Raw genomic sequence first — 21693 nt, forward strand, 5'->3', positions numbered from 1 at the left:
GACGCGGGGCTCGAACTCGTGGACCGCGAGATCGTGACCTGGCTGAAGTCGGATGCTTAACCGACTGCGCCACCCAGGCGCCCCCACATATATATATTTTTAAGTTTGTTTATTATTTCTTTTCAGAGAGAGAGAGAACGTGCATGCACGCACATAGGGGAGGGACAGAGAGACGGGGAAACAGAATTTAAAGCAGGCTCCACACCATCAGCGCAGAGCCCAATGTGGGCTCGAACTCACAAAACCATGAGATCATGACCTGAGTTGAAACCAAGAGTCAGATGCTTAACTGACTGAGCCACCCAGGCACCCCTGTGTCCACGTATTTTTGAATGACCTCCACTTTTCATATCATTGTTTGAGTAGATAGTGGGTATGATTCTAGTCTTCTTAAATTTACCAAGACTTGATTTGTGATTTTTCATATGATCTATCCTGGAGAATGCCCCTTGTGTCCTCAAGAAGAATGTGTATTTGGTGGTGTTGGATAGAATGTTGTATATATGTCTTTTAGGTCCATTTGGTCTCAAGTAGGTTCAAGTCCAGTGTTTCTTTGTTAATTTTCTGTCTGGATGCGCCACTCATTGCTGAAAGTGGGGTACTGAAGTCTTCTACTATTATGCATTGTTGTCTATTTCCCCCCTGAAACCTGTTAGTATTTGCTTAATAAGTTTAGGAGTTTCGATGTTAGTATGTATTTGTAATTATTATATCCTCTTCATGAATTGACCCCTTTATCATTATATAATGGCTCTTTTGGTCTCTTTTCACAATTTGTGACTTTAAGTCTATTTTGTCTGATATATGTATAGCTACCTCTGCTCTCTTTTGCTTTCCTTTTGGATGGAGTATCTTTTTCCATCCCTTTACTTTGAGCCTAGGGTGCCTTTAAAATTGAAGTGAGTCTTTTATAAGGCAGTATATCAGTTGCGTCTTATTTTCCTTTATCCATTCAGCCACTGTGTTCCTTTCGACTGGAGAATTTAGTCCATTTAAGTGAAGACCTACTATTGCCTTATTAGGGTTTTTTGGGTTTTTTTTCCGGCTGTTTTGTACTTCCCTGGCTCCTTTCTTCCCCTTTTGCTGTCTTCCTTTGTGAACTGATCATTTTCCATAGTGGTATGCTTTGATTTCTTTAACTTTTGTGTATTTACTGTAAGTTTTGCTTTGTGGTTATCCTGGGGCCTACAGAAAACATCGTAGAGATAAAACAGTCTGTTTCAAGCTGATAACCAACTAAACTGCGATTCCATACAAAAACTCTATCTTATTACTGCCCTTCCTATTATCTGTCTTTGACATCACAGTTTACATCTTTTTATATTCTGTGTCTATTAATAAATTATTGTAGTTAACGTTTTTGTCCTTTAACCTTTATATAAGAATTAAATGTTGAACACACAACCATATTACAGTATTAGTGTTCTGAATTTGACTATATACTTATCTTTACCAGTGTGTTGGGTTTTTTTGTTTTTAATTTTTCCTTATTTATATTAGAGAGAGAGACAGAGTGTGAGTGGGGGAGGAACAGAGAGAGAGGGAGACACAGAATCTGAAGCAAGCTCCAGGCCCTGAGATATCGACACAGAGCCTGACGCGAGGCTTGAATTCACGGACCATGAAATCATGATCTGAGCCTAAGTTGGATGCTTAACCGACTGAACCACCCAGGTGCCCCATTTACCAGTGTGTTTTGGAATTTCATGTTTCATGTTATTAATTAGTATACTTTTACTTCACCTTGAATGATGCCTTTCAGCATTTCTTGTAAAACAACTCTAGAGGTGATGAACTCCTTCAACTTGTGTTGTATAGAAAAGTCTTTATCTCTCCCTCATTTCTGAAGCATAGCTTTGCTGGGTAAAGTATTCTTGGTTTGCAGTTTTTTTCTTTTAGCACATTGAATATATTATCCCACTCTGTGCTGGCTGCACTTTTTTTTGCTGAGAAATCTGCCAGTAGCCTTCCCAGGACTTCCCTTAAATGTGAACAAAAATTTTTTTTCCCTGTTCCTACTTTTATAATTTTCTCTTTGTCTTTGATCGTAGACAGTTTTATCATTATGTGTTTTAGAGAAGATGTTTTTCAGTTGAAATTATTTGGAGACCTGTGAGCTTCATGAACTTGGAGGTGTTAGTCTCTCCCAAGATTTGGGAAATTCTTAGTTATTATTTCTTTAGATAAGCTTTCTGTTCCTTATTTCCTTTATTCTTCTGGGACTCCACTAATGTGTAGATTGTTTTTCATAGGCATTCTTTTTTTCCTTTATCTTCCTCTGAATGGGTAATTTCGGTGTTTACTTATTTTTGAGAGAGAGAGAGATGGGAGTGAGTGGAGGAGGGGCCGAGAGAGGGAGATGCAGAATCTGAAGCAGATGCTTATCAGCACAGAGCCTGACATGAGGCTCTAACTCCCCATGAGATCATGACCTGAGCCAAAGTCGGACGCTTAACTGATGGAGCCACCCGGATGCCCCTGAATGGATAATTTCAAATGACATGTGTTCTACCTCACAGGTTCTTTCCTCTCCATGGATGGTCCAGTGTGCAATAGGTGTCTTCCATTGCATTTTTCATATCATTCATTATGTTCTTTGGCTCTAAAATTTGTTTTGTTTTGCTTTGCCTTTTGTTAATGATGTCTGTCTATCTGCTAAACTTCTAATTTTATGTATTGTTTTCCTAATTTAATTTAAATATTTTTCTGTGTTTTCTTCTAGCTCACTGAACATCTTTAAAACAATTATTTTGAACTATTATTTTTTTTTTGTCATGTAAGTCATAAATCTCCATTTGTTAGGGGTTAGTTAAAGGAAAATTGTGTTCCTTCAGTGGTGTCCTGTTTTCTTGGTTTTTCGTGTTTCTTGAAATCTGGTGTTCCATCTTTGCATTTGAAGAAGTAGTCACCTTCTCCTGTCTTTACTTACTGGTTTCAGGAAAAAAAATACCTTCTGTCAGGGATTCTGAGGCTTTCTCTGACCTTCTATGGCTATGTCTGCCCCACATGTCTTATTCCCTCTTGGCTGGGAATTCGTAAAATTGTGTGCCTTCTCTCAGTCCTGCAAAGCCAGGCTGAGTGCTGACAGACTCCCATTTGCTCTCCTTGGTGGTGCTGAATGCTGAGGGCTTAGTGCTTTCTCTCAGCCCTGCAGGGTCAGGTCGGCCCTCTGCATGCGCTCACTAGTTGTCTACAAAGTCTCGCTCTCCCCTCCATCGGGAGTGTCCATAGGGAGCCAGCCATAGGGCCAGGGGTGTTGTGGGGAGGTATGTAGGGCACTGGAGGTGCCCATGGGCTAGTTGGGGGTATCTGCAGCTGGAGCATCCCCAGTGGGTTGGCTTCCTGAGGGCCCATGAAGTGGCTTGTAGGATCTGTGGTCCTTCATTTCCCTCTGAGAGCACCGACTCCTGTTCTCTCAGCTGCTCCCTGTCCCCCAGTCACACGGTCTCTGGCTGGGTGGGAAGGAAGTGGTTCTCGTTGGCAGGAAGCTGAATACTCTCACAGCTCACTTTCCCCTGTGGGAGAAATAAAGGGCCTTGAAGGTCTCTCGGCCCTGAGCTTTACCACCTTGGGGGTGGGGGGTGATGCAGATAAAGTGAACCTGCCTCTTGCATCTTCGGAGCATCCGGTCCTGGGTGTGCTGAAGCTTCTCTGTTGGGCTCCTGGACTTCCACACAGACACTGTGAACCATCCCTGGGTGATTGTCTGAATCGTGTTCTTTGAGGGAAGACGATAGAAAACTCTCACTCTGCCACGTTGATGACATCCTTCTCCTCAGTTCTCTGCCTATCATATCTTTTAGGAACGTTCTTTTTAATTGTGAGTTCCTCAGAATTATTGCCAGAGTAATTTCATTGTAAGTCGTTGCCTTTTGTTTTCTTTTTGGGATTTTTCAGTTGTTTAGTTAGGATTACTTTTCATGAACCTCTGTCCCTTATAGTCCTGAAACCTGTAACATGTAGTGAGCATCTGCTGTTGCCAGGCACATACTTGCTTTCTACAGGTGTCACTGGTGTTGGTTCTGTGGGTTTCTGTTACTTGAAATCAAAAGCATCTTACCCATGTTTCTCATTTCGGTTTCCCTAAAGTTTTGGGTACATAGCTGTACATGGTCATTTCCTTCTGTCCATGGATGGATGCACGGATAAAGATGTGGTACATGTATACATAGATATATGCACACAATGGAGTATTACTCGGCAGTCAAAAAGAATGAAATCTTGCCATTTGCAACTACGTGGATGGAACTGGAGGGTATTTTGCTAAACAAAATTAGAGAAAGACAAAAATCAGATGACTTCACTCATATGAGGACTTTAAGAGACAAAACAGATGAACGTAAGGGAAGGGAAACAAAAATAATATAAAAACAGGGAGGGGGACAAAACATAAGAGACTCTTAAATGTGGAGGACAAATTGAGGGTTATGGGAGGGGTTGTGAAAGGGGGGAGAGGGGAGGGGCTAAATGGGGAAGGGGCAGTAAGGAATCTACTCCAGAAATCATTGTTGCACTATATGCTAACTAATTTGGATGTGAATTTAAAAAAACAAGAATTGTTATCAGCAACACTAAATAAAAGACAAAAACTTAAAAAAAAAACAAAAAAAAAACCTCTTGGGGCGCCTGGGTGGCTCAGTCAGTTAAGCATCCAGCTTCAGCTCAGGTGAGGATCTCAGGGTTTGTGGGCTGAAGCCCCAGATCAGGCTCTGTGCTGACAGCTCAGAGCCCAGAGCCTGCTTCAGACTGTGTGTCTCCCTCTCTTACTCCCCCTTCCCCACCCCCGTCTCAAAAAGTAAACATAAAAAAGTTTAAATAAAAACTATAAAATCACATCTTCGTTTTTTTTCCTCAGAATTTCTATTACAGATCAGTTTTCCCTTACTGATCAAATTTAAGTCTAGAATAATAAACAGTTCCTTTTGTTGCTTCCTCTGTTTTCTGAGAACCGGGCTTCCCTGGTAACCATTACTCTGAATAGACCTCCCCAAGAGCAATGTTTGTTTTTGTTTGTTGACATATCAATTATATACATAAAGTGCACAAATCTAGAGTATAGTGCTTGGTTAATTTTTTATGTATCATATACCAGTGTAATCACCACCACGTTAAGATATAGAATGTTTCCGATGCCCCAGAAGTTTCTCTTGTGCTCCTGCCCAGTTGTTATCCCTCCAGAGGTAATCACTGTTCTATTACCATAGACCAGTTTGGTCTGGTTTTTTTTTTTTTTTTATTTAAGTGAAATTATATAGTATGCATCTTGTTATGTTTTTTGTTTTGCTCAACATTATGAGTTACATCCATGTTATTTGGTATATCGACAGCTCGTTCTTTATATTGTTGAATAATATTCTGTTGTATGAAAATGTCATGGTTTATTCATGTTGAAAGATGTTTGGGTTATTTCCGGTTTGGGGCTATCATCAGTAAACCTGCTGTGAGCAGTCCTGTACAAGTGTTTAGGTAGTTGTAAGCCCTCACTTTCATGATAGTAGGCACACGAGTGGAATTGCTGAATTCACAACGAACATGTCTAAAGTCAGTATATACCTGCCAAACACTTTTTCTATGTGATTGATAAATTTACAAGCAACTGCACAAAAGTTCCAGTTTCTCTATGTCCTTGCCGCAGTTAGTACTGATCAGGTCTGTTTAATTTTTAGACAATCCAGCGGGTAGGTAGTATGACTAATATATGCCATTGTGACATTTAATTTTCGTGAATAGCAGAGTTTCAAAGGGCCTGGGAAGTAATCGTATCTTTTTTTCATTAAAAAAAAAAATGTTCATATATTTTTGAGCGAGAGAGGGAGGAAGAGAATCCCAAGCAGTCTCTGCGCTGTCCGGGCGGAGCCCCATGCAGGGCTCGAACTCATGAACCACGAGATCGTGACCTGAGCCGAAATCAAAAGTCAGATGCTCAACCGACTGAGCCACCCATGTGCCCCTGGAAATAATCATTTTTTATTCAGATGTTGGATATAGCAGAGAAGGCAGCAGAAATACTTTGCCTCTCTTAACAGGGAACATAGATTGAGTTGAATGATGCTGTTAAGTCTAGAGACAGAACTGTGAGAGTAATGCTTTACCTCCCGAGCCTACCGATGAGGGTGCCACGGCGCTAGTCAGCATTTATCTTGTTTCTTTTTTTGGATTCTGAGAAGTAAAGGAAATGGCATAATAGTTCCTGCTATTCTCATGTAGAAAGATAATCTGGATTTAAGATTGCAGGGACCAGCTAATGTTGACACGACTCACTGTGGTTTTTTCTTCTCCAGATCCGACCTCTTCGGAGTCCACCCTTCTCCCAGGGGGACATACTCTCCTCCCAGCAGCCAGTTTTCACGTAAGTCGGAATTATCCCAAATGCCATTTTAGTCCTTCGAGTGGATTGTGTATTTTTTGCTGTGGGGTATGTTCATTTAAAAGCCAATGTTGGGAATTCATTCTGGGCTCCCACCTGCCCAGTGACCTTGTCCGGACCTCTGCCTCTCCAGCTTGACTGACACGTTTGCGACTTAACCTCTTGCTTCGTATCTTGTCATGCTCCAACAGTGAGAGAGCAAAAGAAGATCAAGTCTTGACTTGATCCTTAACTTGAATAGGCCAAATGACCGCTAAAAACCAGAACAGGTAAATATAAAACAGGTTAAATGAGTACCATGAAAATAGAGAATGCAAAAAGTGTGTGGTCTGGCGGGGTCAGGAGAGTTTCACGGGGATAAGGGATTTGTGTTACTAGTAAAAGGATGGGTGACATTTGGATGTATTTTTTTTTAATGTTTATTTATTTATTTTGAGAGAGAGTCAGTGAGTGGAGGAGGGGCAGAGAGAGAGAATCCCAAGCAGGCTCTGTGCTGTCAGCGGGGCTGGAACTCATGCACCGTGAGATGGTTACCCGAGCTGAAATCAGGAGTCGGACGCTTAACCGACTGAGCCACCCAGGCACCCCTCGGTATGGAGAAGATTTTGAGCAAAGGTTCACAAGTAAGAAAGGTGTCACATAGGGTTCATGAAGATTGTGGGAGCTGGTTTCTTTGGGCAGATGGTAAACAAATGGTTGAAGAAGTTGGAACAGGACAAGCCTCTGATGTCTAGACGAGGTGTTGAAGGCTTTATTCTGTAGGCCATTCATGAACCATTCGTGGTTTCTGAGGAGGGATTGGACAGGACAATGTTTTAAGAAAAAACAGCAACTGAGAATTTAGGAAAAAAAGGTAACCATTATTCCACCAGGTATAATTAACCTCAAGCCCCCCTTTAATCAGGCTCCTTTTTCTTAGATTTTTTTCCCCTACTTCTTGTCCCACAATGTAATCGTCAAAGAAATGACCCCAGTTCTTCCTACTTTGAGCTCAGACTCAAAGACTCTGGTAGGTCTTTATTTTTTACTGGTGAATGATATGATAATAAACTGTGTATATTTAAAGTGTATAACTTGATAAGTTTTGACGTACACGTGCACTCATGAAACCATCACCACAGTCAAGACAGTGAAGATACCCAACCAGAGAACATTCTCTGTATGACTGAATCTTTTTGAATCTGAGACTTTTGTTCTCATTATAGTCTATCTTGATAAATGAGCAGTGAGCACTTGAGAAGAATGTGTATTTTTTCAGGTTGTTGGGTAGAGGATTCTAAGAATGTATTTGTTTCCTTTTACAAGGTTAATGGCTTGAACCTACACATTTACTGGCTTAGTTGCAGGGGTCAGTAGGCTGGGCTGCATCCTCTGAAGGCTCTAGGGCAGAATCTGTTCCCTTCTTCCAGCTTCTCGAGGCTGCCTGCATTCTTTGGCTTGTGTCCCCTTCCTCCATCTGCAGACCTCTCTGCGACTCTGACTTGTTTCCCTTTTCACATCTGCCCTGTGACCTTCTTGTCTCCCTCTTGTAAGGACTCTTGATTACCTTGGGCCCCTCATGCATTCTGGGATATTTCTCCACCGGGATTGCTTCTGCAGTGTCTCTTGTATTAGATAATAATTTCATAGGTTTTAAGGATTAGGATGTGGACATCTTTGGGAGGGCCACTATTCCATATACCACACGTGTCATTTAGGTCAAGTTGTTGTTCAAGTGGGTTTTTTCTTAATATATATATTTTTTATTTTTGAGAGAGAAAGACACAGTGTGAGCAGGGAAGGGGCAGAGAAGAGAGGGAGACACAGAATCTGAAGCAGGCTCCAGGCTCTGAACTGAAAGCACAGAGCCTGACCTGGGGCTTGAACTCATGGACGGCGAGATCATGACCTGAGCCGAAGTCAGACGCTTAACAGACTGAGCCACCCAGACGCCCCTCAAGTGTTTTATATCCTTACTGATTTTCTTTCTTTTTTTTTTTTTCAACGTTTATTTATTTTTGGGACAGAGAGAGACAGCATGAATGGGGGAGGGGCAGAGAGAGAGGGAGACACAGAATTGGAAACAGGCTCCAGGCTCTGAGCCATCAGCCCAGAGCCCGACGCGGGGCTCGAAATCACGGACCGCGAGATCGTGACCTGGCTGAAGTCGGACGCCCAACCGACTGCGCCACCCAGGCGCCCCCCTTACTGATTTTCTACTTGTTTTATCAAATGTTGTGATAGGGATAGTGAAATTTGGGGCTGTTATTATATAGATTTGTCTATTTCTCCTTGCAATTCCATCGGCTTTTCCTTCATGTATTGTGAAGCTGCTTCTAGGTGTGTAAACATTTAGGATTGTTATGTCCTCTTAATCACCTGACCTTATTTATCATTGAGAAATGAACTTTTTATTTTTTTATGCCTGGTAATACTGTTTGTCTCGAAACTTACTTTGATATTTGCTTGGTGTCAGCGTAGTGTATCTTTTTTCATCCTTTGCTTTTACTTTGTGTCTTTATATTCAAAGTGAGTTACTTATAGACAACATGTAGTTCATTGGGTTTTGCTTTTTCTGTCCAGTCAGGCAATCTGCCTTTTCGCTGGGGTGTTTAGACTATTATTTAATGTGATTTTATATCTAATGTGATACATTTACATTTAATGTGATTGTTGAAGTGATTAGTGTAAGTCTGTCATCTAGCTTTTTTTTCTTATTTGTATTGCCTTCATTCCCTTTTTCCTCTATCCGTACCTTCTTCTGGAAACTTAATATTGCTTAGGATTCCAGTGTGTTTTCTTCACTAGCTTACTAGCCATAACCCTTGGTTATTTTATCTGTTGCTTAAGGTATACACGTTTATTGCCATTTACTTTCAGGCGAGGCTGCCCTTCAGGAATAATGTAAGAACCTTCCAGTAGTGCACTTCCTGTCCACTCCTCCCAGTTTTTAATGCAGTTACTGCCATATGTTTGTTTTTCAAGAAATTTTATTTTTTTCTTAATTTTTTTTTAATGTTTATTTTTGAGAGTGAGAGAGCATGAGCTGGGGACGGGCAGAGAGAGAGGGAGAGAGAATCCTAAGCAGGCTCTGCGCTGTCAGCGCAGAACCCGACTGGGGGCTCGAACTCACGAACCATGAGACTATGACCTGAGCCAAAACTAAGAGTCAGACACTTAATCGACTGAGCCGCCCAGGTGCGCCCCCAGACACGTTTTACTTGTATACCTGTTATAAATCCCACAATACTTATTTTTGTTTAAGCAATTACCTTTTATAATTTTTTTTTCAACATTTATTTATTTTTGGGACAGAGAGAGACAGAGCATGAACGGGGGAGGGGCAGAGAGAGAGGGAGACACAGAATCGGAAACAGGCTCCAGGCTCTGAGCCATCAGCCCAGAGCCCGACGTGGGGCTCGAACTCACGGACCACGAGATCGTGACCTGGCTGAAGTCGGACGCCTAACCGACTGCGCCACCCAGGCGCCCCAAGCAATTACCTTTTAAAGAGCTGGAAAAAATAGTAAGAAGAATGTATATATATTTATCCACCCAACTACTATTTCTAGTGTTTTTCATCCTTTATGATGTACATCAGTGATTCACAATTATGGTGATTTTGACCCCTGGGACATTCGGAAATGTCAGGAGACATTTTGGTTGTCCTGAGTCAGTGGGAAGTGCTGGTGGCATCCGGTGGGTTGATGCAGTGATGCCCCTTCCCCCCCAGATTATTTAAAAGAATGATCTGGTCCAAAATATCAGTAACGACAAGGTTGAGAATCTTTGGTGTAGGCCCTTATTTTCATCTGGTATCATTTCTTCTTCTGCATGAAGGTCTTAAGATTTCTCAGAGCACCTTTGTAGCCACGGAATTCCTTCAGGTTTTTATATCTGAAGAAGTCTTTATTGTGCCTTTGTTTTTCAGTTCTACATTGACCGTTCTCCTCTCTACACTGTCTGTTCTGTTCTACGCTGTTGTTGCTTCATTTTCTCCTCTGTGCACTGCTTGCGTCGAAAAAGCTGCTGTCATTTCTCTGTTCCTTTATATTTATTCATGTGCCCTGTTTTTCAGGATTTTCTCCATCACTGGGTTTGAGCTATTTAATTAAGATGTGTCTCAATGTAGATTTGTGTCTCTTAATACTTGGAGTTCATGGAGTTTCTTCGATCTGTGGGTTTACAATTTTCATCAAGTTTAGAAAAAAATTTATTTCTTCAAATGTTTTCTCTGCTCCTCTCCTCTTCTTTTTTCAGGGACTCCAGCTGCACACGTAATGGGCCACTTGAAGTTGCCCAGAGCTCCCTGAAGCTACATCTTTTTACATGTTTTTTTTTCCTGTTTCACTTTTGATAGTTTTTATCTCATTGTCTTTGAATTTATTAATCTTTTCTTCTTCATCCCTAATCTGCCATGAACGCTATTCAGTGTGTTCTTCATCTCCAGACATTCTCATTTTTAGCTCTAGACGTTCCACTTAGGTCTATTTAAAAAATGTCTCGCGTGCCTCTATTAGCTTTTTGAACATACGGAATGCGGCCAGAATAATTTTTAATGTTCTCATCTGTTAATTCTAGCATGTGTGTTAGTTCCGGGTTGGCTTTAACTGGTTATTTTCCTCATTATAGGCTGTATTTTCCTGCTGCTCTGTATACCTCATAATCTCTGATTTAAATCTCTGATTTAACTTTGTTGGGTTCTGCATAGTTTTGTGTTCCTGTCAAATATCCTTGAGCCTTATTCTGGGATGCAGTTATGGTGCCCGAACCAGTGTTTCTTTCAAATCTTGCTTTAAGGTCTGTTAGGTGAACCAGGACAGTGTATAGTCTAAGGCCACTTATTGCCACTCTTGAGACACGACCTTCCTGCGTATTCTACCCAATGTCTAATGAACTATGAAATTTTCCACTTTGACTGATGATGGGAATGGAGACTGTTTCCAGCCCATTTTGAACGCCAGTACCGGGCGATTTTCTCCCTGCCTCCGGTGGCCTCTTCGCAGCCACGCACGGTTGGGTACTTGCTGGAAGCTCAAGCGGGAGCCTCTGCGGTTCTGCTGGCTTCTCTGCTCGCTGGCTTCTCTGCTCGCTGTCTCCTCTGCGGCCCTCTGTCCCGTGGGCTCTCGAGGCAGGAAGTGGGAGCAGCTGTACGGCCCACCTCACTGCTTTACTGATTCTTAGGGATGGCTGTCCTTTGTTGTAGGAGATTCGTTGTCTTGGAAACTGTTGTTTCATATGTTTTGTCTGGGATTTTTTGGTTATTTCATGCAGGAGTGTAAGTCCAGTCTTGTTACTCTCATCTGGACCACAGCTTGATCTTCTTGAAGTTTTGTGGGGTTTTTTGATGTTTGTTTCAGATAGAGAGACAGCACGAGCAGGGGAAGGGCAGAGAGAGGGAGACACAGAATGCAAAGCAGGCTCCAGGCTCCGAGCTGTCAGCACAGAGCCCAACCCGGGGGTCAAACCCATAAACTGTGAGATCATAACCTGAGTTGATGTCGGACGCTTAACCGACTGAGCCCCCGAGGCGCCCCTTGCGGTTTGTTTTTGATCCCTAAGCTTTCTTAAGGCTGGTCTAGCCTCGCCTTACTCTGGGTCCATTTTTCCGGCTGCCCACGACCACCCTTGAATTCAATGATTTGCCAGAATGACTCGCCCAACTCGGTGGCAAGACTTAGGGCTAAAGATTATTACAACAAAGGACACAAAACAGCGTGAGAAGGGAAAAGATCACAAGCGGAATCCAGAGACATCAGGTACACACTTCCGAGGCCTCCCTCTGTGACGGTCACGCAGAGGCACTTCCTTTCCAGTTGGGACGCACGGACAGGGGAGGAGACGGGAAGCCTGCTGGAGTCCTGAGTGGCTCTGAGCGGCTGTGGCACAGACCCCAAAGTGGGCGCCGTGTGCGCGTGTCTTCACGTGTGGACAGGTCTGGGATGTGGCGCGTAGGTGCACAGTAACACCGCCGTCGGGGACTCCCAGGCATTCGTTTCCAGGGCTTGTTCACGTGTCCCTGCAGCTTAGCAAGGGCCGAGCAGCCCAGACCTGCCGCTGTTCCTCTGGCCTCGCTCCTGGAGTGTGCCGGAACGGTATGGGAGTGGAGCGTGCGCGTCCCCTCCACTCTGGCTCTGTCACCGCGACAGCTGCCAGTGTGACAGAGCTTACGCCATAACGTGCACGTTCCTCCGCCTCCGGCGTGGTCTCGGGGAGACGCCCGTCGGGGATGGGCCCTGCCTCCTGCTGTGGGTCCCTAGCGCCTCCGGGGCCGAAACGAGGGGGTGCGGGGCTCAGGTGATCGGCTCCCCTCTCTCCGTCTGCCTGCTGTTCAAGTGCCAGCGTGTTTGTTTCGGGGCGTGTGCTCGCTTGCACCGGGAGAGCCCGTCCGGTCGCTCTGCTGTGGCTAGAGGCAGAAATCTCAACAGTTGTCAATTTCAAACCAAATTAACTCACCCGATTTCAAATGCAGAATAAAGACAAAAGTAGGACGTCCCCCGTACTGCCTCCGAGTCCCACCTCACAGCGCCGCTGATATTTGGTTGTGTCGTCTTGTAGGTTTTTTTCTGTCATTTACATAGAACTTGCCTATTCGTAAGAACAGAACCAGGATCAGGCCGTGTGTACTGATCTTCGTATCACACGTCATTTCCTAATTAGCGCACATCGAGCTCCTTCATTCAAAAGTCCGCGTCAAGTGCGTAGCACGGATACACCACAAAGTCTGTAAGCACTGTCCTGTTAATGGGCATTTAACTTGCTTGTTTTCCCTCCACGGTGTTGCGAGGGGACTGGTGCGTATGTCTTTGCATCCGAGGTGTTTCTGGAGAATAAATTCCTACGAGCAGTAACGCTGGATTCACGGATACGTGCATTTAAAGTTCTGTGGATCCCGTCAGATTGCCCCGGAGACAGACCGCGTGTCCCTGCCACGCTGCACATGCGCGCTGCCCGCGCGCTAGCCGGCCTGAGCTCCTCCCACCGTAGTGGCGGTGGAGTGGAGCATTTTTTCATGGCTTATTTACGACTGTCGGGTGAATTGCCTGTTTGGGTTGTTGGCTTTTTTTTTATTGATGTGGGTTCATCGGGCTTCTTTTGCTATTTGTAGGATCTCAGAATATTGCCTTTTATGGCTTATTTGAGAAGTTTTACACATTTATGTGGCGATATGGGTCAGTCTTAGGGTGTTTGCTTTCTACACTGCAAGATTATAAACCCTACCTCTTATTCTATTTTTGCTTTTTCTTAAAATTGAATTTCGACTCAACAGAAATATTTGTGCGCCGTGAAGAAACCCACCTTCATTTTTTTCTCTGGACAGCCACTGTTATGACACCGTTTGGTGACTAATTCAGCTTTTTCAAACTGATTTGATGGTTGCTTAATCGATATATTCAGTTCTTATAACCATGGGTCCGTTTTTGGACTGTTTTGCTACATTGAGTTTTATTCCTTACTCGGCCACTGTTTTAATTTATCTTAATCTTTCGGTATGCATCTTGGTATACTTTGAGATGTGATAGGGAATTCTCCTCCCCAGATTCTTTCAGAAACATTTTTGATTGTTACTGAACATTGTAGGTAGTAAAACATTTCATTTTTGTCAGTAGGTGTATTATTAATACTTGATAGACCTTAGAACACAGAGGTGACGATGACTGACCACAACAAAGGCCTCCATTGACTTGCCACTAATTGTATGCCAGACCCTAAATGTGTCACGTTGACTTCTTATATAGGTCTCCCAGGGAGCCTACGAACGAGGTACCGTTTTTATAGTCACTTCACAAAGAGGAACCATCAGAGTCCTTTTCCAGATGGCCCCGCAACTGTCTCGCCTTGCTTCTGTCAGTGTTGCCGACTTGGCCCTTTCCCCGGGTTAACGCGTTATGGCTGAGGAGGAATATGTTTGCTATTTCAGGAATCCGTGACCTTCAAGGATGTGATAGTGGATTTTACCCAGGAGGAATGGAAACAGCTGGACCCTGTACAGAGAGACTTGTTCAGGGATGTGACGCTGGAGAATTACACACACCTTGTCTCTATAGGTAAGGGTCTCTCGGAGTTAAGTGTGGGTGTGGAGGAGGAGGGCTCTCTGCTTCGGTAAGTTTTTGCCTCTGATGAAGTTAAGGAAGCAAAGATTGCTAAGTTTTGAAAAGGTTTCTACTCTCCTAGCAGGTAGAAGTACAACCTAGTAATTTTTCTGAACCCACGTCGGTTTCCAGATTAAACCATGTCTGGGCATTTGGACTGCTGAGGCTTTATGTGCTGTTCAGAGCCGTCGGATTTGTCCCACGGGGCTTTTACTGCAGCCACACACCTTTTTTTCCCCCTGCGAGCAGGACTCCAAGTCTCCAAACCTGACGTGATTTCCCAGTTAGAACAAGGGACGGAGCCATGGGTGGTGGAGTCCGGTGTTCCGGGAGCTACTGGCGGGGGTAAGTACTGGGGACCTGGGGGAAGAGCATCGTCACTTCTAGGCCTCAGCCTGGCAAGAGGTTTTTATGGCTGAAATCTAGATACATCTGTTTTTCTTGAAAGCAGCTCCTGTGGCGAAACGAGAATCCATCCGGACTCTTGGGCTTTGTGAGAACACTGGGGCTTTCGACATCTGTTCTAGTTTTATATTCCTCTCCCAGGAGGCATCCTTCCTGCCTTGTTCTGAAGGCAACCTCTTAACCTGGACTCCGGTGGGTTCCATCTTTCCCCACCTCCTTTGGGACTCTGATCTAACTATCTCTTAACTATCACCTCGCTTTACAGCCCTACAGGGTTGTTTTTCCCCCTTTTTTTAGATCTACAGGCTCTATTACTAGGCCTTTCAAACGGAAACAGTAACCTAAATTTCTCAATACTTTTACTCAACACTGTTCATCCTTTCGGCCACCATCCAGGCTGCCTCCTTGCCTTCCCAGCCACACTCTGCACGAGCAAGTCTGTGTCTGCAGTCTTCCGTTTTATTCCTTACGCCTCCGATCTTACGACTCAGACCGTCCTTGAGACTGTGAATAACTTTCTTGTAAACCGTGAATTCCCAGCTGCACAGAGAGACCTCTTCAGAGATCTGACCCTGAAAACATATACAGACTTAGTCATACAAGGTAAGGGATAGATCTCCAGAGTCAGTGAGCTGGGGTGGGGGTTCTTTTTTATGGAGAAAAGAAAGTACTCTGTGTTCAGATTTGGGAAGTGTTGGATCATCTAAAATTTTAGCAGGTTTCTTGCCAGAAGAACTCAGATTTTCAAATACGTAGTTGGGCATTATGAATTTCCAACAAGGTTGCATAGAATGTCACATTCTTCCTCAAAGCCTCACCCTCCCAACAGTGAATCCTTTCCAAACTGCACAATTAAAATATTTCCCTTAGAGGCCCCCTGGGTGGCTCAGTCCATTGAGCGTCTGACTCTTGGTATGATCTCACGTTCTGGGAGTTCTAGCCCCACATCGGGCTCTGTGCTGACATTGTGAAGGTTGCTTGGGATTCTCTCTCCCTCTCTGCCCGTCCCCTGTGTGCACTCCCTCTCAAAATAAATAAATATTTTTTTAAGTTTTTGACAGAGACAGAGTGTAAGCATGAGCTGGGGAGGGGCAGACAGAGAGAGACAGGGGGAGACACAGAATCCAAAGCAGGCTCCAGGCTCCGAGCTGTCAGCACAGAGCCTGACGCGGGCCTCAAACTCAGGAACTGTGAGATCATGTCCTGGGCCGAAGTCAGATGCTTAACCGACTGAGCCACCCAGGCGCCCCCAAAATAAATACATTTTTTAAAAGAAGATGGTTTCATGGAACACAATTTAGAAAAGTGATTTAAAAAAAAAAAAAAAGCTTTTATTAAGTCATGCTTACATGTTGTTAACTTTTGGGGAAAAAAATGGTCAAGTTTTATTACAAATTAAAAACGAAGTTTTAAAAAATTCCAACTTGAGCAGATGAAAAAGCAATTTAAAAATATTTAAATATGTATCTAAAAATCCTAGACTTTTCACAAAATGCTTTAGTCATTACCAAAAAGACTTATTTAGGTAAAAATACTAGACCCCTCATGTTGGTGTCTCATGTACATGAGCTACATACATAGCTCATGTAGGTGGTGGTTCCGGTGACCCGGTCCGTAGGTAGAAGACAGTCCCTTGAAATATTTGGCTCCATTCTTTGGTTTACTTTTGTTCCTGGGACGTGACCAAACGATGGCCATCTTGTAAGCTGGCCGTTGGTCCCGCCCGCTTCAGCCCTCAGAGCAGACTTCCTCTTAGCTGTGGACCTGGCACTTTTTCCCTCCGTAAAAGCAGTTTACAGATTTACAGAAATGTACAGGTAATCGGAAGCGGTAACAATACCTGCACCGAAGTGGCTCCTGGTCCTTGTATTGTCTTCCTTGCCCTCTTTCTGCCGTCTCCTCTGGGCTGTCTTGGTGACCTGGTCTCTGCAGAATCTTGATGCGTAGCCGCGATCCCTACGGTCTCCCTGGTGTGTGGCAGTCCGCCCGTCTGCGTGTGTGAGTACTTCTCCACGCACAGGGGTGTTGCGGTCCTGCGCTCGGTGCCCACAGCTTCACACTAGTAAAGTGCAAATGCCTTTCTGCAGTAGGAATGGTGCGGTTCAGTCTGGCCTTCTGGAACTTTCTCTGTCGTAGACCCTGGGTCTGGAGTTCTCTCTTGTCTAGCAAGAAAGCCGGATGCAGGATTAAAAATGTGAGAGAGGCTAATGTCGGGAGGAGACAAGAGCCCCAAGCAAGGGTCTTGCTTCGTTTTTATTAGGATCAGGAGGCGTACAAGCCTGGGGACGGGCACGTACAAAGAGACCGTGAAATCCATGAAATCGTGAAGGTTAACTCATGGGCGTGGGGGGAGGGGGTTTTGAAGGTAAGCGGTGTTGGGGGTTTGGGTCAGTACAAACTCCTGGCGGAAGGTTGGAAGGTTGGGTCTCGGGGACTAGAAAGAGCCTGCACCTCAGGGTCTACAAGCACCTTTCTTTTGCTAATTAGCTCCGCTCTGGGTGACATCATCCCGTGGTGGTCTATAGCCCTCTGTACCTGTTTGCCTAATTGGGTCCTTCCTTCCTGTGAAATCAGCTTCCTGCTACTGTACTAAGTTGGGGGGGGGGGTGCTTTCTGCCCTGAAGCCTCATCTTGTTTAGCTCCTCTTGGACGCTGTCATCCTGAGATTCCCTATTCTTAAACCTCTGCCCCGTTTACTTAATCTCACCCACCTCCCTCGTCTACCCAAGTAGGGCCTTGGGCGTGTTCATCCTATGGCTCGGTGCGCCCTGCGCCTTGGAAACCCAGCGGTGCAGGCTCGGGAGTTCCCGAGCTCACGCCCCACGGTCCTCCAAGGCTTCCTTCTCTGCCCCGCCACTGCCGTTCTGGTCATTCCGTTGGTTACCGCGCAGACGTGACAACGTGGAGAGCACGTCCCGGCTTCCCCTGGGACTCCGGGGCTGGAGACGAGCCGCCGAACGGCCTCACAGGCCGCGGTGTCCACCTGCTCACCGGGAAGCGCTTCTGGGAGCCGTTCCTCACGGGCACGTGCTGTACACGTGGCTTGCCAGGTGCCGTTCTCTTAAGGAAAGGTACCCGTTTCTTACACGGAAGCTTGGCCATTCCCCAAGACCCGTGTCGCATGGACCTTCCCGTCCCTGCCGGGGACGCCGCTGTCAGGAGTCCGCCTGCGCCATTCCCCAGGGCGCCAGGGACGGAGAGGGGACAGGAGAGCTCTGGGCGCGTGCTGGCGGGGACCGTGACGGTGACCGTGACGAGGCCGGCAGCACGGGACACTCGGGGTTCCCGCGTGTCTGCCGCAGCCTCCTATTGTCAAAGGGACCAAAGAAACACGTTTTAAATGCGGCTTTTTATCTTTCCCGACTCTACCGCGTTGACAGGCCTAGTTTTAGCTGCCGCCTGTGTCTGGGGCAGAGCTCCGCCTCCTGCCTGTGCCGAAGCGCCGGTCTGGCGCCGCTTCTGTTGTTCGTTTGCCGATAAACTGCCTTGTGTGTAGATTATTACGTATTCGACTCTGCTTATGTTTTATTGAGCCCCTCCCCCGAAATGTTCCTGTCACTTCCGCAGCTCTCGCTTCCCCTGAAGCTGATCTTTCCTGTTACTTGAGCGTCTGGGTCCTTCTACTTTGGGCATCTTCCACGCCCACAAACACCACCCCAGTCTGCTCCGTCACTGCCTTTTCTCGTTCTCAAAATGCCGAGAATTGACCTTGTCATCTGCCTGCCTTGAAGTATTTCCTCTGTTGACAACTTCGCGTCTCTGGCAGAGACGGACTAGATCGTGTTCCAGGCTAAACACCGTGGTCTTAGCCAAGTCTTCCCGTTCTGTCCCTACTGGGAATCTTGGTTCCTTGATTTTTGTTTTGCTGTTCACTGGCAAGGAATCCCAGTTCAGACCACCTCCGTTAGCCTATCTGTGTCTCCTCTTGGCCAGCTCTGTGGTCTGTCCTTAATCTACTGTGACCTCAAGTGGCGTTTCCTTACTGGCACAGATAATCTCTGTGATGTGGAATTAGACGTTGTCTCGCCGCTTTCGGATTTTATTTATGGCTATCCTTGGCTCTTTCCAACCTTCTCCTCAAATAATAGGGCTGTGCTCGAAAGTCCTCAGGACTTCCCAAAAGCTTTATTTTTAGCTTCGTTAGATCGTTCCCACAAGGGCAGTTATTAGAGAATATAGGCGTTTTCTTTTTCTTGCAGACCGTGACATCGGACCAGATGATAGCCGAGTAGTCCCAGAGCCGGACATTTCTGAAGAGCAGCCGTGTCACGGGGCAGTGGTGGAAAACCACAAAAGGGAAGACCCTCACGGTTCTGACTTTTCAGAAAGTTGGGGGTACGAAGGCAGTCTGGAGAAGCGTCAGGCACACCAGCAGGCGCTGCCAAGAGAAATAAAAATAACCGAAAAGACAATACCCACTTGGGAGAGAGGCCCTGTAAGTAAGGACTTTGAAAAAAGCGTCAGTGTAAGCTCAAACCTTGTGACACAAGAAACATCTGCAGAAGAGACCGCTACTAAGACGAGCGTCAAACAGAATACAAACCCGGTCAGAAAAGAGAAATCTTGTAAGTGCAACGAATGTGGGAAAGCGTTCAGTTACTGTTCTGCTCTCATTCGCCATCAGAGGACGCACACCGGGGAGAAGCCTTACAAATGTAATGAATGTGAAAAAGCCTTCAGCCGGAGTGAAAACCTCATCAACCATCAAAGAATTCACACTGGAGATAAACCCTACAAATGTGATCAGTGTGGGAAGGGCTTCATTGAGGGTCCGTCTCTTACTCAACATCAAAGAATCCACACTGGAGAAAAACCCTATAAATGTGACGAATGTGGGAAAGCCTTCAGTCAGAGGACCCATCTTGTGCAGCACCAGAGGATTCATACTGGGGAGAAACCGTACACCTGCAGCGAGTGTGGAAAAGCCTTCAGCCAGAGAGGCCACTTTATGGAACATCAGAAAATTCACACGGGAGAAAAACCTTTCAAATGTGATGAATGTGACAAAACCTTCACCAGGAGCACGCACCTGACTCAGCATCAAAAAATTCACACTGGGGAGAAGACCTATAAATGCAACGAATGCGGGAAGGCCTTCAATGGGCCCTCGACGTTTATTCGTCACCATATGATCCATACCGGTGAAAAACCCTACGAGTGCAACGAATGCGGGAAGGCCTTCAGTCAGCACTCCAACCTCACCCAACATCAGAAAACACACACCGGGGAGAAGCCGTACGACTGCGCCGAATGCGGAAAGTCCTTCAGTTACTGGTCCTCCCTCGCTCAACATCTGAAAATTCACACCGGAGAGAAGCCTTACAAGTGCAACGAATGCGGGAAGGCCTTCAGTTACTGCTCGTCCCTGACGCAGCATCGGAGAATTCACACCAGGGAAAAGCCCTTTGAATGCAGTGAGTGCGGAAAGGCTTTCAGCTATCTGTCCAACCTGAATCAACATCAGAAGACTCACACCCAGGAGAAAGCGTATGCATGTAAGGAGTGTGGGAAAGCCTTCATTCGCAGTTCATCTCTGGCGAAACACGAAAGAATTCACACCGGTGAGAAGCCCTATCAGTGTCACGAGTGCGGGAAAACCTTCAGTTACGGCTCCTCCCTGATTCAGCACAGGAAGATACACACCGGAGAGAGACCTTACAAGTGTAACGAGTGCGGGAGAGCCTTCAACCAGAACATACACCTCACGCAACACAAGCGGATTCACACGGGAGCAAAGCCCTACGAGTGCGCGGAGTGTGGCAAAGCCTTCCGGCACTGTTCCTCTCTTGCTCAACATCAGAAGACTCACACGGAAGAAAAACCCTACCAGTGTAATAGATGCGAAAAGGCTTTCAGCCAGAGCTCTCACCTGACTCAGCACCAGCGAATTCACACGGGAGAGAAGCCCTACAAGTGCAGCGAGTGTGACAAAGCCTTCAGCCGCAGCACGCACCTGACCGAACACCAGAACACGCACACGGGGGAGAAGCCTTACAACTGTAACGCGTGCAGGAAGACTTTCAGCCAGAGCACGTACCTCATCCAGCACCAGAGGATTCATTCGGGAGAGAAGCCTTTCGGATGCAGCGACTGCGGGAAAGCCTTCCGATACCGCTCTGCTCTCAACAAGCACCAGAGACTGCACCCGGGCATATGACCCTTGCGGGAACATCACAGACGTGGCGCACACATTTGCTCCGGTCTGTCCTTTGGTTAAGTGCTGAAGATTCAGAGTGAAGTGAGAAACTGCCTAAAAGACGTTAACTTTTCACGGTCGCACTATGGAAGGGAAAGTACATTGGGATGAAGCAATCCAGTGGTTTTCGAGCAACTCTGTGACATTGGAAAACTCGACTGTTTTAAGCTTCACTTTGCTCCGTGAATGAGGGGATCTGGAGTGGACGCTTTCAAAGGTCGTTTGGAATTTTATATTCCACTTTTTGTGTTCACAGTGTACTCTTGAACGGGGTCACTGCACGTCAGCATTTTGCTGTGTCGCATCTAGAGTGTGTATATTTATGCATGTTTTGCCAATAGAAAGCGTCTGTGCTTCAGTAACTAGGCTGGGGATCTATTATGCTTCTGTTCTAATGCATTTAAGTTGATTAACTGGTTCCTAATAAAAAGAACTGTAAAGCATTCTTAAACTAATAACTCATTATATAGTGGCTTACGTCAGTGTAACGTTAAACCTTCCTGTTATTTTCTCTTCTGGTTTTAACATTCTAGCTCATCACAACCTACAAAGATCCTCTTCTGTACCTGAAACCAGTGTTATTTAACCCTCATTGCATCGTGGAATCACTTCAGGAACTTTGTAAAATTCTGTTGCCAAGGCCCTGTGCTCAG

The 21693-nt window shown here is 45.5% G+C and overlaps 1 protein-coding gene across 4 annotated transcripts in view; it reads left to right on the forward strand.

Annotated features, from left to right (window-relative positions):
* ZNF184 (zinc finger protein 184) overlaps nt 1-21483 on the forward strand; it is a 28199-nt gene extending 6716 nt beyond the window's left edge. For 3 of the 4 annotated variants that reach the window (XM_043590599.1, XM_043590598.1, XM_043590600.1), the window contains exons 3-6: nt 6282-6349; nt 14268-14394; nt 14689-14784; nt 19044-21483. In XM_043590599.1, coding sequence (XP_043446534.1) covers nt 6282-6349; nt 14268-14394; nt 14689-14784; nt 19044-21001 — 2249 coding nt within the window. In that variant the 3' untranslated portion in view covers nt 21002-21483. Of the gene's footprint in view, nt 1-5905; nt 6350-14267; nt 14395-14688; nt 14785-19043 lie in introns of those variants that run through there. The other variant, XM_043590597.1, reaches the window with a different exon arrangement.
* Nucleotides 21484-21693: the final 210 nt, after the last annotated feature.

Source organism: Prionailurus bengalensis, chromosome B2, assembly GCF_016509475.1.
Source record: "Prionailurus bengalensis isolate Pbe53 chromosome B2, Fcat_Pben_1.1_paternal_pri, whole genome shotgun sequence".
NCBI lineage: Eukaryota > Metazoa > Chordata > Mammalia > Carnivora > Felidae > Prionailurus > Prionailurus bengalensis.